The sequence below is a fragment of the Pseudonaja textilis genome, chromosome 1 (genome assembly GCF_049901715.1).
Source record: "Pseudonaja textilis isolate UNSWEBS1 chromosome 1, rPseTex1.2, whole genome shotgun sequence".
In the NCBI taxonomy this organism is placed as follows: Eukaryota; Metazoa; Chordata; class Lepidosauria; order Squamata; family Elapidae; genus Pseudonaja; species Pseudonaja textilis.
In genome coordinates, this window is record NC_141990.1 from 164,395,065 (window position 1) to 164,414,399 (window position 19,335).

The following is a 19,335-nucleotide window of genomic DNA, read 5'->3' on the forward strand; positions in this document are numbered from 1 at the left end:
TGGACTATTTATAGGAACCAATTTGACGCTGTTGTTTTTCAGCTTGAGATTCAAGCCATAAAAGGCCTCAGAATTTCTCAGTATAAGCTCTTAAGGCCCAGTCAATCATGCCATCTGGTAGACCACAGTGTCAGTAGCAATCTTGAAAGGCCTTCCTTGGTGTAGACTGATTTGCTCAGAGAGATGTGAAGCATATGAGTAGAAAGTAAGAAAGAGAATAGTTCTAGGTAAATGGGACTAAAAAAATGAAGCAAAGATGGTAAAAGGAAGGAATGGAAATAAACATCATTAGCTCAGATGTACATGAATTTGTCCAATCTCTCGCCTATGTATATATAAACACACACACATACACAAGTTTATGGATAAATTATATTAACATCTATGGTAGCTAATGGAAAGCCCATATTTGGAATAAATGTCATTTAGCATGCCAGATATGTCTGGGGTCAAAGATATAAGAGCATGATTGCCTTTATATGCTGCATATTGGATTTTTAGAAGCATCTAGGTAGCCACTACCGGAAATGGAAGTAGAAACATTATTTGATCCTCCTAAAACTTCTATTGTGTTTTTGTGAGTATATGTCTGAATCTTTTAAATTAAAGATAAGAGGAAAATGAGGACACAAAAGAGAAAAACAGTTTCAGGGACAACAAGTTGACTCTAGAGTTAGCTGGATATAAAGAGAATACCAGGAAGTAGATGATCCAAAACCTACATCGGTAAAGCAAAAAAATAAGCACAGTTCAGAGTTTGTGTTTGACAAGTATACTTTATCTAATATATCTTGAGGTTTTCATTAGAACATTAAATCTAAAAGGCATATTTCCAGTTTATTAAGCAAGCAGCCAACAGGACAAATATACCAGTCTCTCTACATTCATTAGATGTCCAGCTGCTGAATGGTAAAACTGTTATGTTTCTAAGTATGGCACTCTTAGTATCACAAAGTTTAATCAAGCAATGCAGGAATTTCAGCTTGTGCTAATAGAACATGCTTTACCTCAAAACATAAGAAGGTCTCAACAAGCAAGGGTAGCCCACTGAGTTTGCAAATTCCACAGCATCTCCCTAAAGAATTAGAAAATATACTTTATTTTTATTTATTAGATTTGTATTGCTGCCTATTCGCCATGGTGACTCAAGGTGGCTTACAACATATAAGTATTTATAATACTGGTAACATTAAACTCAACATTCCCTATCCTGAAGATTTTCATATCACTGCATTTGGATATACTGTATTTACAGAAAACTTGAGTCCTCCAACATTTTCTATTTCAATAAGGCTCATTGCTTGCAATTCTGTTAATCATTCTGTTTTTCTACCTTTTTAAGTCAAACCCTCTAACAAGTTGGAGTTGCTGAATCATTTTCCTATGCAAAAAGAGGCTTTTTGTTATTTCTTTATAGTACAGTATTGTCAAAGAATAAATTCAACCTTCCAATTAAGCAGATAAAAATTGTGTCATGGATGTTGGCTTCAGCTAGTGACTAAATCCAGCTTCCAAATAGATCTACCTACCAAGGAACTGACTGCTTTCCAGGGTGCCTGGGCCACCTGCAACTCATCAAGAACAGCTGAAAATACAGATCTATCTTCTGCACGATCAATCTGCAGTGGATTGGTACCCATAATTTTAACTCCATTTCTGTAAAGTGGCACAGCTAGGTTATTTGGGATCTGCCCTCCTACAGAGATGATGCAGCCATCACATGCCTAGGAGCAATCCAGAGAATTCAAAATGTTACATACAACATTTGCTAACAATTGCAACATTTCATTTCACCAACAGTCGGTCTCTTGAAATGTTTGGAAGCAAGGGAAGAAACTCTTCCTGCTTCTGGCAGAATCCTTCACCTCCCTCCACCAAAATCCATCCAAAAGGATTGGGTACTCATTGCAGCTCCTTATTTGATTTATCTAAGCACTGCAACTAAATGCATGGCAGAAAGACAATATGACCAAATCTTATTTCATTTTGAACAGATCCCATTAATGAGACTATGGCTAGCTGGGTTTTTCTAAGTGCATCCATCCTCATATCAACATAAACTCAGAAAGCATCTCTTAATGAAACTAAAATTCATGAATCTCTAGTACATGATACATCTCTATCTTTTCAGAAAGCAGCTGGTCTTATTTGTAAATGGTCTCTCTTACATAGTCATGCTGAGAACTCGTCCACTGGTTTCCCTGAAAACAAGGACAAAACTGAGCAGGTATTATGAACTGCATTGTAACCTTTTAGAATCAACCAGGTAAGAAACAAGTTTAGAGAAACTTTCAGAAACATAGCAATGTTTGTTTGTTTCAGCCAATTTGCATTAAAAAAAATACAACAATCTTGAGAAGACCTAACAAAGAACAGACTATCACAAAAAGTCAACACATTTCATGAAGTTATTATAATGCCACGTATACATACATGTGAGATGTCCTTAAGTTTATATTTCACAGTTGAAAAATTACATCCAGATCAACACTATTGTCCTCAAACATAAAATTAAGCATGTGTGTAATTGCTTTCATTGTCACAGGCTGAAATTAAGCTCAGCAAGGGCAGGACAATTTATGCCATAAATAACTGTGAAATAATTAAATTAGCTTATAAATATTGTGCAATATGTCATCTTTGAACCACAGTTATATATTTATTTGGCATTCATTACTGAACAGTTACTAGGATTAACTATGTTTTGTAAAATATGATGTCGGTATCTAAAACTAGTACCTTTAAGAAATGCCCTGCTCAAAGGGGAAATAAACTTTGATTTGACAATGATTTAACTTATTTTATGAGGTCTTGAGCTTCCTTACATTGAAAATATTTGGACCATTTTTAAAATGAATTACCTCCTGTTGGTAGATATCCAAGATCCTCTCAAGTGATAGTTCCTCAAAGTAAAGCCTGTCACATTCATCAAAATCGGTGCTTACTGTCTCTGGGTTGCAGTTTACCACAACTGTCTTCTTGGAGAGCTGATGCAAAGTACGGATGCAAGAAACAGCACACCAGTCAAACTCCACACTACTTCCTGCCCAAAAAAGAATTTGAGTTTTTAACAAACAACATTGAGCAGGAGGTTTAAAAAGCAACTGCTATGTCAAGGTCAGAGGAAGGAAGTTTGCAGCTGTAACATCATGCCTATATCCACTGACAATATGTATTACCTTGATAAAAGAAATGCCTTTGTGAATTTCTGGGTAGTTAATAAATCCACTGAATAGCAGCTTCTTAAAATTAATTTAACATATGATGGGTCAGGCTGCAAGTTATTTATACGTCTTAATAGAAAATGTTTATCTAAAACCATAGCTAAAACATCATGAATAAATATATTTTCTGCCCAGGTATTCACCATATTTGTGGCAAATGTTTATGGGATCTGGCCTTACATTTAATCTCTACATTTTTGGTGGAATTTCTAAGTGGGTTTCATATATAGATATATATATATAAACTGTGCACTCAGTTCAGGAAATCAGATATAGATTCCTTAGAAGCTGTCCTTCAAAATATGTGGTAAACATATAATGAAATATGTTTCATATGAAATATGAAAGTAGTTTTAGTCATTTCAAATCCCAACTAAATAGTAATGCTAGTTAACACTATTTGAAATAAATGTTAATGCCATATGTATAAGTATCAAGTCTGCTGAAGTATAGAGACAGATGAATCAAAAAGAGGGAGGATTGATATGAGAAAGTGAGTAAGTAGAGAAGATCCCCTGGCCATTTACTATGATCACATCTTCATGATCCTTAAGATTTATTTCCATACAAGCTTTTTCTGGATTTATAAATTACATTATTAGAACTTCTTCATCTGGAAAACAGTTCTTTAATTCTAAACCTACAAATTGAAATGCTTGAGAACACTGAAATAGCAATTATTTGGCATATAGAATTCAAGTACTACAAGAAAAGATATTACACAAGAGAATACCAACTAAAGGAGCTTCTCAGTTGGAAAAAAGCGGAAGAGCTATAGAAGCTAGATTTACCTATATGATATGGTCCACAGCCCAGCACCATCATTCCACAGTCATCAAATTTTACATCATGTTCCTAAAATAGAACACAATAAAAGAAGTCACCAGGAATTGTTTTCAGCAGTATCTTCTGGGCTCATGGGAATAAAACATTTCTGGCTCATAGTTCTTCATCTAAAAATAAAACTGTAAGGGCTTAATTTGATCTTATTTGCTTTACTTTATTATTATTTTTTAATATAGGGTCCTTTTAAAGATATCGGTACAGTCATGTAAGACAAAGTCTAGGGTTTCCTGAAAAATAATAGCATAATAAAGGAGTAAAGGAGTGTGATATATTATCTTGTAGTATAGTATTTAGTATTAGTATTGACTCGTGGAACACTGGAATCACAAGGAATGTTTATAGAGGCCCAAGACCCCGGGGTTATTATGCACTTAACCACTTTGTTGCCGAATTTAGGGTTATAAAAGGGGACCTTACCTAAAATTCTCATGAGTAGGAGACACTAAAATTAGGCTTGTTTCTTGGAGTAGCTGGTTTGATTATAGTATTCATATGGCACCCATGATTCAGTTCAATGTCTGAAGTGTGAACAACATATATAACTGCTTCTAAGTTAGTACTATAGTAGTAGGCTGTTCTGATCAGATAATATTATTTTTTATCCCAAATTTTTTATTAGAAGAAGTAGTCTCCACATACTCATTGAAGATGAAAATGAACCAGGAGCAGCTCCTTATTGTAGCTGTCTGCCTGAATGCCAGAAATGGGGGTTAAACAATGTCCAACCTCAGGCCTGGTTTGGATGATAACCAGAGCCTAAAATTAACATAACCTAAAAGAAGCCATAGTCTGTTACTATAGACTTCACTATGACACACAATGGTCATGCATTAAGTCCAACCATAGCCACTGAGGCAACCAAACTTACATATAGTTTAAGATCATATGGAATTGCAGCTAAATATTTGGTCTGTTACTGTTATTGCCTGCTGTACTCTTTCTGAACTCCACTGCCACAGACTTATGGGACATCCCATGCTAACTGATGTCCATTTTATCTGGTCTTGACTCATCTTGCTAACTTTGATGGTAGGTAATTCATTCTCCAGTACTTTATGCTCACCTTTCTCAGCTTCTTTATCTAAGAATGGCCTCCATTCTTCCTTTTGCTTTTACTGTTCAGTTGCCTTTCCCTCAAATAATTAATTACCAGTCTGAAACTCTTTCAAACATAAATCTCAGATTGATTTGGAATTCTGGTTCTCTAGTATTTTTGTGTATGCCTAATAGTTCGGTGGCATGCTAGCAGAAGGGTAATACTGGGAAATAATACTTCCCAAAGAATCTTTATTAAGGAAGTTAGCTTATCCCTTCAGCCAAACTCTGTCATTCACCCGATAACCATTCAGCTGCATTCCTCCAATGCTACCAAATTCTTGAAGTATTCATCCTTATCAAAGCCATTTGTACAAAGACCAAGGGAATTAGCTTTTTTCATTATACAATTCATTCAGTTGTAGGACTCAAATTTTTTTACTACCAGTTCTATGGCATGGCTTGGTGAGCGTGGCTTGGTGGGTGTGGTTATGTGGTCATGTGACTGAGTGGGTCAAAAGAAAGAAATTCACTTTAACAATGCTCTTGGAGTAGCGGGTTGGACTAGATGACCTCCGAGGTCCCTTCCAGCCCTGGATTGCTGTGCTGTTTCAAAGCATCCTCTGAAGCTGCGTCTGGTGCCAGGGTGTGTAGTCCTTCCTTCCTCTCCTTTTTCTCCCCCTCCCTCTATCCGTCCATCCATCCATCCATATCTCATTCACTTTCCCTTCTCTTCCCTCCTTCTTTTTTCTCCTTTCCCTCCCTCCCTCCCTCCCTCCCTCCCTCTTTCTTTCTTTCTTTCTTTCTTTCTTTCTTTCTTTCTTTCTTTCTTTCTTTCTTTCTTTCTTTCTTTCTCCCTTCCCCCTCTTTCTTTCTCCCATTTCTCTCTCTCTCTCTCTCTCTCTCTTTCTTTCTTTCTTTCTTTCTCTTTCTTTCTTTCTCTGCAACCCCCTGTGCCCCATTTTGGGCCTAGGAAACCTCCCTGGAGCCTCAGGAGAATGAAAATGGGGCACGGGGGGCCATGCCACACAGTCCCATGCCCTGTTTTGGGCCTAGCAGGCCTCCCTGCACTTACCTGGGATCCAGAACCAGGAGGGGGGCAGCAGGGACAGGGCCAGCTGGTCTTCGGAACTTCCAGTTCGCTGAACTGGGTGTAAAATTAACATCCAGTTCACCCGAACCAGCCCAAACCGGATGAATCCCACCCCTGAATTCATTGTCAATAACCAGCATGGAATGAGATGGGTCAGTACCACCTATTGCACTTGCAATATATTGGACTCCAAAAATTTATTTGACAGTAAGAGATTAAATTTTCCAAAGAAAGGAATCTTCCACACTGCAAACTAGCAAGTAAAACTTATATCTCTAAGATCTTTGGCTGTAAGCTACCCTGAGTCACTTTGAAATGAGATGGGCAGCAAATAAATTTAATAAATCATCATCATCCTTTTTGGCCATATACAACAAAGAGAAGAATGTATAGTCGTTCACAGAAGACAAAACTGTGGAGCTATGGATAAAGTCTTATTCCTTATCTGTCTACTATTCTTGTTCAACTGGACTTTAATGCCCTCAGCTATATTTTTACTTGCTCAATAAAAATAATAGAAAAACATTTCCACCTGTAGTCCAATGGGATTATGCCTCTGCCAACTGCTGTAAACTAGAGAGTGAGTGAATTTGAGTTGCAAGGTCAGTAGATACTAATGGGAGAAAATATATCATAATACACAATAGCTATAACCTAGTAAATGACAGCACTTACCTGGCCATTGTAAGTGACATAGAGGTAATTAGTTACAGCAGGGTATTCTCCTGCTAGCGTATCAATCTGCAAGAGTGGAGAATTGTCAGTATGAAAACAACAACTATTTGTCAGGGTTGTGCAATACCAATCTTTGCTTGTCCTGTTTCCCTCCAGGGTGTGGGTGTGGGTGTGTGTTCAGGTACTTACTAACACAACATGTAACTCAGCCAAATATTATTTTAACTTCATAATTTCAATTTAATCATTGACTGAAATACATTGCCTCCTTCCCAATGCCTATATGCGATAATATGTATGCACAAGAGGCTTTGGAGACCACCAAGGTTTGCCCAAAAACAGTCTTCAAAGAATAAAACAAGAAGGATCAATCAAAGTTACTGTCTAATGTGGACAAAGAGTTAACCATAAGCCTGGAATGTGGTTGGCAGGCCCTCCTCCCCACAACAACATTGGTCTCATTTTACATCAAAACTAAAAGAAATCCTAGTGGTTTTTCTCTGCAGAAAAAAGCTGTAAGTTTAACCATTCATCATCTTTTTGCTTTATTATTTAATATATATCAGGCAATAGAAGCTCCCCTTCCCCTTGCAGTGCACACAGATATATTTCATTTTTCAGGGTCAGGAGTTCTGGAGGAAACTTTCAAATGCTTTTCTTGATATCTGGATTAGAAGTTTCAAAAGTCTACATGATTAAGCTGTGGGCAGACGTAACCTAATAAGCTATCATTTTGCCAGATGTAGATAAATACATTCCTAATTTCTCAAAAGGGAATTCCACTTTATTCAATGGGATTTGCTCTCAGGTAAGGTGAGCAAAGCTAATACTCAGCAGGAAAGGTGGTTTTAACATTAAATTTATGCCATGATCAGCTGCAGCTACAGCTTGTTATTCAGGGGTCCATATCACTTCTGTAACTTTGACTCTTTATATACATCTTTCTTCTTACAGCATAGAACACAGTCTTTACTCTGTAAGAGACAATATCTTGTTCTGACTGTATAAATTACAGACACACACAGAGAGACAGACAGACAGACAGACAGACAGAGAGGGAGGGAGGGAGGGAGGGGGAGAGAAAGACAGAGAGAGACTTGTCAAAGGATAAATTGATGCTTCTCATTCAAGGAACACTGCACAGTCACCAATGCTGCAAAGCCAGAGCACCACCAAAATTTTCATGCTTGCCTTAATGGGACCAGAATGTAATGGAAGTGAAATAAAAAAGGGGACAGTATTTGGACAACCAGCTTTTAGGCGTACATGGATCCTCCAATAACTTCAAGAGAAGTCAATGATCTCTTTAAAAGAAGAAAAAAAAGCACGGAGAATTTCAATATCCCTTAGCTGAACAGCAACATGAACACCTTTGAAAGCAATTGTGGGACTGACAATAGCTAAGGAACAGTGGTGGGATTCAAATTTTTTACTACCGGTTCTGTAGGCGTGGCTTGGTGGGCGTGGCAGGGGAAGGTTACTGTAAAATCTCCAGTCAGAGATGGCATTTGCTGGTTCTCCGAACTACTCAAAATTTCCACTACCAGTTCTCCAGAACTGGTCCGAACCTGCTGAGTATCACCTCTGCTGAGGAACATATTACACAACTATAATAAATACCGAATGAACCTGCAGTGATGGAACACTTAAAATACTATCCTATAAAATGATAGACAAAAGGAGTTACATATATTATGGTCACAAAGAAAAATGGATCATCTTTTTTTTTACTTCACTGCTTAAAACCAAAGCAGAGGAAATAGCTCAGTTCAAAGTAGGGCGTAGAAGCAGATCTTCATTTCATTAAATTAATGTTAATTGTTATTTTGACAAAGAATATGAATGATTGAAAGAATCTCATGCTGAAATAGACTGATGCTCAGGTATTAAACAATGTGAGAGATAGCTGGCTATCTTGGAAAAAATCCCTTGGTGACAAGTCACAGGAGACAAATCTTGTAGGCTAACAACAGCAATGTTCAAAATATTGAATTGTATTGATTTTTTTTTTGTATGGCAGCCCACATTACTATTTATGGCTATGTATTGCTAGGTGTGCCCAAAACTGAAGGCTGGTTTAAAAATTTGTTAGATCAGTTGCTAAATCACAGAACATCTACTTGGGATGCTTCAGCTATTTCCAGTCATGCATTCTTTCACCCATTTCCAGTTTGAATCAGGGAAGTCATTATCTAGGAGAGACTTCTGTTGCTGAAAATAAAGGCTAGACCTGCTGGGTAAATATAAAGGCTCCCTCAAGCACACTGAACAGATGTGCTTATGCAGTTTTCTTGGCAGCAGTATGGAAGTTGTTTGCCATTGCTTCCTTCCCAGGGTGTTTTTGTAACTTCCCAGAATAGCCAACAGCCCTTAATTGTCTCATATCCACTAGCAAGCAGACCAGACCCTGCTTGGCTTGTAGCACTGGACAAAGTCAGCCAGGAAGCTGGCTTGCTGGATAAATGTGAAACATTTTGACCTTGAAAAGGACTCATGTCACTCAGAATTCAAAACAGGCTCTTCCATGTACACCAAAAGTAGTTCAATCTCAAAATGAGCCCTGGGTATTTCAGCAATGGTAGATTTTTTACCAGAACTTTCAAAATAGGCCTTTCAAAAGTGAGAAGTGAAGTCAGATTCTGGAACACTTGAATATCCTTTATCAAAGTCAGGACATTCCATGACAGAATAGTTCTATTAACTGGGCTTTAGGGGTCTTACCTTTTATAGGACATAGACCTATCACTATACCTCATCCTGTAATACTGTTGTTTTTCTCTTTCAGCCTAAATGTTTCTAGACAAACAAATTTTAATGAAATGACAAGTTAGCCTGTCAATGGACCTCTGTGAGTACTAAAGAAAACTGTTTATGAAAACAGGGGCTGGAATTGACTAATCAGGAAATTGTGAAGTGAAACAGTTAAGTGGTAGAAGTAGCTTGAAAGAATTATAGATAAGTGTTCACATGGCCAATGATGAAATGGGAACCTTATTTTAAAAAGGAGAGGAATCAAACTGTATGGCAAAAATTGAAAAATTGGAGCAGGAATTAGCTGGTGAATGTTTCTACCAAGAAAAAAGCCATAATACTGTAAGCAATTGATATACAGTATTTGCTATTTTAAGTATCAGTTAACACTATGCTATGCAATTTCAATTTGGTTTATAAAAAAACAAATATCTGCAACTGAACTGATCTGTTCTTCGGTCTCATTAACCACAGACAGCGGGGTACAGTGACAGAGAAGTGTAAATCCTATTTAAGCCTGTGGGATTCCTGGATCGCCTCAAGCAAATAACAGAATAAAATATAATAACAAAGTGGGAAAGGATCTTGAAGATCTTCTAGTTCCAGAAGACCCTATACCATTCTGGACAAATGGCTGTCCCATCTCTTCTTAAAAACCTCTAGCGATGGAGCACCAACAACTTCTGAAGACAACTCATTCCACTAGCTAATTGTTCTCACTGTCAGAAAATTTCTCCTTAGTTCTTGGTTGCTTCTCTCCTTGATTAGTTTCCATCCAATGCTTTTTGTCCTTGCCTTTTGGTGCTTTTTTGTGGCAGCCCTCAAATATTGGAACAGTGCTGTCAAGAAATTTTGGTTGGTGGGGCCCAGAAGAAGAGACTTTTTCTGCTGTGGCTCCTGACCTCTGGAACATGGGGCTTCCCAAGATAAGATAGGCACTCACTCTTTTGACCTTCCAAAAGGACTTGAAGACATGGGTCTGCCAACTGGCCTGGGCTCCCAATGAAGGTGTGGAGATTGTTAATAGTTTAGATATGACGCACCTTCCTGTGCTTACTTGCTCCCTTCCTCTTCATCATGGTCTGAATTTTAAATATATGGCCTCTATTCTATTGTTTTAATGTTTTATATGCTATTTTTTATTAAATGTTTACATGCTGCCTAGAGTTGCCTAAGTTTAATAAATAAATAAATTGGCAATAATAACTTCAGTAAAGATTAGAGAGCTACAAAGCATTGAAAGGGTATTTCTGCTGCAGTGTCCACTAGACAATCAGTGCAGACCCCTTGAAGAGGATAATTTGAACAACAGCATTTGAGCTGCCAGGAGAACACCTTCTAGAGCAGCAGGCCCCAACCTTTGTGGTTTAGTGTCCTGGCTGGGGGGGGGGGACACAGGGGAACCAGGCTTCATGAGCAGCGGGGCAAGTCGACTTGCTTGAGGGTGGCCCAGCGCACACGTGTGTATATAGCAGTGGTAGTCAACCTGGTCCCTACTGCCCACTAGTGAGCGTTCCAGCTTTCATGGTGGGTGGTAGGGGTTTTGTCCCCTACTTTATAAATCACCATTACTGTGGAACCAGTGGGCGGTTAGAAAATTTTACTATTAACAGAGATACAAAAGTGGGCGGTAGGTATAAAAAGGTTGACTATCCCTGGTGTACAGGTTGACTTGCACAAGTTGAGCTGCATGTCCATGTGTGCGCCGGCCCACCACTCATGCGATTTGAACTGTGCACAGGTGCGCTGGACCATTGCTCACATGGCCCAGTAGTGAGGGGTTGGGGACTCTTGTGCTAGAGGTTGCAATCTATATGCTGGAGATGAGTAGAGGATGTCACCTTCCATTTCTGCTCTCCAGCAATGTTTGATGGCCTATTCTCACAACAGGGCAATTTGGCAATATGGGTATATCCTGTGAAACCCAGTTCTTCTAAATAGCAACACTATTCTTGAGAGATGAAAAATTAACAATGCCAATGATTATCAAATGTATGTACCGTGTTTCTCATATAATAAGGCCGGGTCTTATTTTTTTTTTGAGCCCCGAAAAAATGGCTAGGCTGTCTTTTCGGGTGTGACTTAATTCCCCCCCCCCCTTGCAAGTTTGGGCGGGCGGGCAGTGACAGCTTGGATGTTGACCTCAGTGTTGGTGGGGCACTTTGTATCGGGGTCAACGCAGGCAGCACCATATCCGGGTGTGCAACAAAAGTACTTCCTAATGGCAAGCCCCCCCCCACCATTCCCCCCCATTTAGCATGTTTTAATATAGGCCTTAATTTGGGGGGAGGGGCTTAATTTCATTTCATGCCTATAAAACATGCTGCAACTTCCTATTGAGGGAGGCCGTATTGTTGGAGAAACAGGGTACTTCCAGTTTGTGTTATATCTTCAGTGTTTACAGCAAAATAGCAGTAACAGCAGAAGTTAATAGGTATGGATTTATACCTGTTTCACCCAAGGTATTATGTTCTTCTTGATTCTCAGTTCCCTGCTCTGAGCTTCACTCAGTCCCAGACATTTCCCAATCTGCTTATCTGAAAAGCCGATCTGCTTGGCTCTCCTCAGGCTTTCTTCTGGAACAGAGTCACTGTAATCAACATAAAACATGAAAAAGAATGCATAATGGATACAGGTTTCATGCTCTGCTCCTATATTTTTCAGCCTCAGGGGAGGATGAAATGTACATGGAATAAAGTGAAAAGCAGAGAAAGTGGTGGGGAGCGGGAGCCAAACTCAAAACTTTTCCTATCAGTAAATCCCACCCATTCTCTTAAGCTGCTGACTGCTTAAAATATTGCTGTTTCCTTGGAGAAAGTATGTGATCCAGAACAATAATTGGCTGCTAACCCAATTATCTGGGATACAAACAATTTTCTCTGAGGTCAGGTCTGACACGCAGCTTGCCAAGAGATTCAAAACTATTTCCTTGGGTATCTCTCACAAGTAAGCAATTCTGGAAGAAATTATTCCACTGTTATATTGTACTCTTTGATTCCAGAAATGTAGAGATTATATTTATTATACATTTTAATTATTTATTCATCAAGAGAAATCTTTAAAAAGTATCATAAAACAGTATACACTACAAAATTCAGTTTGTATTCTTAAAATAAAAGCAGAAATGGTAGTTATACCCAATAGTTACCTCATACCTAATCTCTTTTAAATATTCCTAATTCATTTATTCTGTCTGAGTTGATTAAATCTGTTGCAGTATTAAAACATATTTTATATTTGTATTTACTTATTTTTTTACCTAATCCTAAACAATATGTAAAGGTTTTCCCTAAAATATTATTATCCGTTTCCAGTTTTATATAACCCACCCTCACTCCCATGTCCTGGTTGCTAAAATCTTGTTATTTTCTCATTGGTTCCCTTTCCACCAGCAACTTTTACCTGTAATATGAGGACAATTTGTGCATTCACCCACATATTAATATTGTATACAAATCACATCAGTTTATTATGAAGTAAGCCTATGAAAACTTCTGAAATGGTGCTCGGTTTATTTAATAATATTGCACCAATCAAGGTTTCCAACTTCTCATACTTTCTGCCTGAAATAATTGCTAGATTTAAATTGTCATTTTAGGTACCAACTTCAAGTATGCACAACTGTTCCATTGTGAAACAACTGGAAAAGTAAAATAGCAGTTTCAGGGTGATGAAAGTGCTTGCAGGTGTGTTTTAAAGACACTGTCTATAATTTTTAAGAAATCTTGTAGAACAGATAAGGTGTAAGAATAACAGTGCTGACAGATTCTTTCTGTTTCTATCCTAAAAAAAAGATAAACTATAAATGAGGCATTATTTTAGAACTAATTATTAAGCAGTGTCTCTGCAATTGTCTAGGAAACAAATCATTGATTACTGGAAGCCAGATAAATGTATTAGGAATAAATCATGCCAAATAACATGTATATATAAATCAATTTAGATTTATTAATATAGTAAATCATGGTCATGAGTTCATGATTTACTATAAAGTTTTTCATGATATCTTTATAGATAACACAGTAAAGTACAAATTTAAAAAATAAATCCCGGATCAAGAGTTGATTAAGTAGGTGTTCTCAATGTGTTCTCATTAGTGGCTCTGTTAACATGAAAGAAAATCTTCAGTAGAATATGATAATATTATTTTCTGAAGCCTGTGTTATTCAGTATTTTATAAATGTTTTTAGCAGGTATAGCAAATAGTGTAGCTCTAGCCTCTTCTTATCTGGGATCAGAAGCTAAGTAGGAGTTTAGGAGTTTGGCCAAGAAATGCCAGGATTCAGGCTAGACAGGAAAATTTATTAGGGGAGTCATAGGGCACAAGAAATCATAACCATGAGACAGAATTTCCTTGGCAGCACTACCAGTGATCTGATCCAAGTAATGGAAGATAATCTGAAATTGAGCAAATAGTGAGACAAGGCTGCTAAAAAAGATTGTGTAGTTTTGGTTTCATTCACAAAACATCATTTCCCAGACCAAAGGAAATAATTCTCCTGCTCTTTTCTATTAGACAAGCTACACTGAAATTCCTCTTAAGTTCCACATCTTAAGAAAAATATTAACGACAAAACCACATTCAGGGGAAAGCAATCAGGCTGGGGAGGGAATTGAGATGGGCTGCAAACAATGCTTACATGAAATATTAAAAGTGGATTTGTTTGGCCTGAAAGACATCAAAGAAAAACCGGACAAGAGTCTTCAAATATGAGAAATTGAGAACTGTTTTCTGTTTACCCCGTTTTGCTTTACTTTGCTTTGTTTTGGACCTACATTTTAACAAAAAACAAGAGAGATTTTGAGCTCTTTTGCTTCTTGTACTTCTTGTTAAGACGGTCCTTGCTTAGAAATGTAACTTTCAAATAAATAGACTTCACCACTTACAGTTTCTTTCTCCTTTAGATCTATGGTAAGGAGCTTGAAAAGCTTCTGAAAGCCTTTCGTAAGTTATTCCTACACATACAATAAAGAAAAATGACTTCCTTTATAAAGTTATAGACATTTAGTAACATGTAACTGTACATGTAAATCATAAGCAACTCAAATACAACAAACATCTCTCCTGAAGATATCATTGAAATAACCAGAGATGGCCTTGAGTTCAAATACAACAATGGCTCGGTGGCTCCAAAATTTTGTAGAGTTGTATGCAAAAATGAGTCCAGCAAACACACATTGGTTCATACAATAAACGCCATTGCAAAAACCAATCCCAACCACAGAAAACTTCACTCAAGACCAGACTTATCCATACTGCAAAGAATCCCCTCCCATGAACTCCGCGAAGAACTCAAAAACCATCTAGACCAGTGGTCCCCAACCTTTTTTGTACCAGGGACCAGTTTCACGCAGAAACACTTTTTCAAGGACCGGGGGGGGGAGAGACACTTTTTCAAGGAGGGGGAGGGGAGGAGTCCGAGTTTGGTGGTTTGCTTGCAGACGCTTCATTACCTGACTAGATAACATCTGATGTTGTTACCTAGTCGGGTAATAAAACGTCTGCCAGCAAACCACCAAGTTCAGGGAGGCTCAGGACAAGTCCCTGCAGGATGGCTGAGAAGCCCCGCCTCTCAGCCCTGCCTCCCCTCAGCCTCATCCCTCAGGTGTCTCCTCCCTCCCTCAGCCTTATCCTCAGGTGTCTGCCTCGTTCCTCTCTCAGTCGCTCTCTCACTCCTCCACCAGCCCAGGAAGAAACTGCTTCAAAGAAGCCGGCAGGGTGGCTTTTCCTGTCGCCGCAGCTCCTCCGAAGCGCCCATTCACCCCAACCCCACCGCCCGCGTTTCAATCCAGTGCTCCATTCTGCCTGCCTGCCTGCGTTTCTGGTTGTTTCGGAGCAGCTTCGGCTGAGTAAAAGAGGCGAATAGTTATTATTCTCAGCCAAAGCTACTCCAAAACAACCAGAAATGAAGGCAGGCAGGCAGGCAGAACGGAGCACTGGATTGAACCACGGGCGGCAGGGTGGGGGTGAACGGATGCTTTGGAGGAGCTGCGCCGACAGGAAAAGCCACCCTGCCGGCTTCTTTGAAGCAGTTTCTTCCTGGGCTGGTGGAGAAGCGAGAGAGTGACTGAGAGAGGAACGAGGCGGGAGGAAACCGAAGCCGCTGAGCCGGAGAGCAGTACAGGCTTTGGTTGCTTCCTCCCTCCCCTTCTTTCATTTGTGTCCTTGATCCCTGATCCCAGCAGCATTCACCGAAGGCGAAGAAAGCCGCCATTTTTATTTTATTTTTATTTTCTTTGTGGCCCGGTACCAAATGATCCACGGACCGGTCCCGGTCCACGGCCCGGTGGTTGGGGACCCCTGATCTAGACAATGGAGAAAAGGACCTATACATTGACTACAGAGCTGATTGCATCAAAAGAAAATCACACAACCCACAACTCCGGATCCAACCCCACCCCATCCAATCCAACATCACTCAAAACTAGGCACGCATGCCCTAACTACCTCTATTCTAACTACAACTGGCCTTAAATGCAAGCTACTCAATGCAAGAAGCCTTGTAAATAAAATACCTGAATTTCTCTTCTTACTAATTACGGCTAAATTCGACATTATATTTGTCTGTGAAACATGGCTCAATGCATCTCTCCCTGACTCCATTACCACAGTAAGAGACTATCATGTTTACCGATCAGATCATGAAATCCATAAAGGAGGTGGTGTTGCTATCTTCTATAAAAAGTCCCTATATCTAAAAAACATACAAGTTACCCAGGAGCTTGCTATTCCTGAGACCATCATCTGTGAACTGTCCTTAAATATCACATTTCGGTTCTTGCTATGTTACAGAGCCCCTGATTATGATATCGAACATGCAAACAAGCTAAATACACTACTAACATGGGCAGCATCCTGCCCACACGCTTTTATCTTTCTTGGTGACTTCAATCTACCTCACATTAACTGGACCCTTAACAAATGTACAACTGAACCCACACATGCAATCTTCTACAATGCAGTAACAACTCTGGGACTGGAACAACTAGTAACCAACAATACTAGACTTAGCAACTGCCTCAATCTCATCTTCTGCAATAGTTTGAATTCAATTTACAGAATACAAATTAAAGAACCCTTTTCCAACAGTGATCACAGCATGATTGACTTTTGTCTCAACATACGTCCACACAAAAATCATCACAAGGACAGAATCCCCAATTATAACTTCAAAAAAGGCAACTATGACCTTTTAAACAACGATGTCTCATCCCTTGATTGGCAATTTCTATTCTCTGGATGCAATACTGTAGAACAGTGGTCCCCAACCTTTTTTGTACCAGGGACCAGTTTCACGCAGAAACACTTTTTCAAGGACCAGGGGGAGACACACTTTTTCAAGGGGGGGGGGGAGGAGTCTGAGTTGGGTGGTTTGCTTGCAGACATTTCATTACCTGACTAGATAACATCTGATGTTGTTACCTAGTCGGGTAATAAAACGTCTGCCAGCAAACCACCAAGTTCAGGGAGCGCCAATGCCTCCTCATTGCAACCCTGAGCGACAGATATTCTCTTCTATTGGGACATTTAAAACGGAGGGTTTCAGCTGCAGATTCAGTAACTGCGCCGGGCTGAGGAGTGCCTTCAAAACTGAGCGCTGGGCGGCGGCGGCCCGCGGCTGTCTCCGCGGCTCAGGACAAGTCCCTGCAGGATGGCTGAAAAGCCCCGCCTCTCAGCCCTGCCTCCCTCAGCCTCATCCCTCAGGTGTCTCCCTCCCTCCCTCCCTCAGCCTTATCCCTCAGGTGTCTGCCTCGTTCCTCTCTCAGTCGCTCTTTCACTCCTCCACCAGCCCAGGAAGAAACTGCTTCAAAGAAGCTGGCAGGGTGGCTTTTCCTGTCGGTGCAGCGCCTGTTCACCCCCACCCCGCCACCCACGGTTCAATCCAGTGCTCCATTCTGCCTGCCTGCCTGCCTGCGTTTCTGGTTGTTTCGGAGCAGCTTCGGCTGAGTAAAAGAGGCGAATAGTTATTATTCTCAGCAAAAGCTACTCCCAAACAACCAGAAGTGAAGGCAGGCAGGCAGGCAGAACGGAGCACTGGATTGAACCGCGGGTGGCGGGGTGGGGGTGAACGGGCGCTTCGGAGGAGCTGCGCCGACAGGAAAAGCCACCCTGCCGGCTTCTTTGAAGCAGTTTCTTCCTGGGCTGGTGGAGGAGTGAGAGAGTGACAGAGAGAGGAATGAGGTGGGAGGAAACCGAAGCTGCTGAGCCGGAGAGCAGGACAGGCTTTGGTTCCTTCCTCCCCTTCTTTCATTTGTGTCCTTGATCCCTGATCCCAGCAGCATTCACCGAAGGCGAAGAAAGCCGCCATTTTTATTTTATTTTTATTTTCTTTGCGGCCCAGTACAAAATCATCCACGGACCAGTACCGGTCCGTGGCCCGGTGGTTGGGGACCCCTGCTGTAGAAGACCATCATAACATATTTTTACTTGAAATCAAAAGAGTCATCAAACTATAGGTACCATTAACAACTCCCAAAACCAGAAAAAAACAATTACTCAAAACAATAAGGAAGCTTCAATCCAAAAAGAAATCACTTTGGTGGAAAAACAAATCGGTCACGTTGCCAACTTCAAAAGCCAATACAAAAATTTATGCCACCAGATAAAAACTGAATGCACCAATTATAACATTAAACAAGAAGAAAACCTTCTACGCGGCAATTCCACCCGCACTATCTACAATTTTGTAAACAACAAACTAAAAGACTCAAGACTTTTGTTTTAATGCGATGCCAGAGTCCAAATTAGAGTGAAATAGATATTTCAGAAACAGTCCAAACACTCTCCAAAGTCTCAGGCAGAGGGTTTTCTGATCACATGACCTTTTTCATTGTTGAAAATAATCACACACTTAACTGGAAATTAATTGCTTGGAACAGGTAAGCAGTTCCCAAATATTGATCTATGATACAGACAGATCAACTTGACCAAAACTGGAATTCCATCAGCATAACTCGAGTACACACACTTTACATGGCATATGTTCACTACCTCTTTACAAACATGCAAGGTATATTCACCCTGTCGCTGTCTTAATAAGGCTAAATTCACTTTTTCTACCTTGTAACTGACTTATACCTTAATGATGCTAAGAGGCAGTGATCAATATGGTCAGCACCATTTTATTTTCTATATTTGCTTACCCAGCAAGGTAATTTGAAGTTTAAAGCTTAAAAAAAGGTGTCCTTAAGTGAGACAATCAACCATTGTACACATTGTAACAATCATTTAAGTGGTTAGGTGGTGCTGCTTAGTCTCTAACAAAGAGAAGCCTCCTGTGTTTTCCTCTTTATAAACAATGCAGACTATTCCCTTTATACTCGCAGCCCTTCTTCTCTTTTCATCTTCGAGGACAGATCTTTATTGCTGCAAGGCGTTGTTTTGTTTTGTTTAAAATTCTACCCTATCATCTCTGAAACTCCATCCACTCACATTTCGTCTTCAATAATAAATGATAAAAGGAAATGGAATAAATTCTCCTTAATGAGGAAATTTTCACCTAGCACAGAGGAACTGAGGAAATCTATTAACTGACTCAAGGAATGCTTGCTGCATTGCAATTACTGAAGGGAGCCAGAACTCTGCAGTACAGTCTTCTCTTCCGCTTGACTGATTTTCATCTGATCCACTGGTGCCTGTGTAATACCAAACCATGCTGTAATATGCAACTGAGCACCCCACCCTGAAGGACTTCACAAAGTTATTATTAA

General features: G+C 39.7%; 1 protein-coding gene across 1 annotated transcript in view; it reads right to left on the reverse strand.

The window, feature by feature from the left end:
• Positions 1-19,335, reverse strand: part of CPS1 (carbamoyl-phosphate synthase 1) — a 137,560-nt gene that overhangs the window by 39,948 nt on the left and 78,277 nt on the right. The window contains exons 21-26 of the mRNA XM_087923032.1: positions 12,073-12,214; positions 6,874-6,939; positions 4,016-4,079; positions 2,862-3,043; positions 1,530-1,724; positions 1,008-1,075 (exon numbers count right to left, since the gene is read on the reverse strand). Coding sequence (XP_087779158.1) covers positions 1,008-1,075; positions 1,530-1,724; positions 2,862-3,043; positions 4,016-4,079; positions 6,874-6,939; positions 12,073-12,214 — 717 coding nt within the window. The remainder of the gene's footprint in view (positions 1-1,007; positions 1,076-1,529; positions 1,725-2,861; positions 3,044-4,015; positions 4,080-6,873; positions 6,940-12,072; positions 12,215-19,335) is intronic.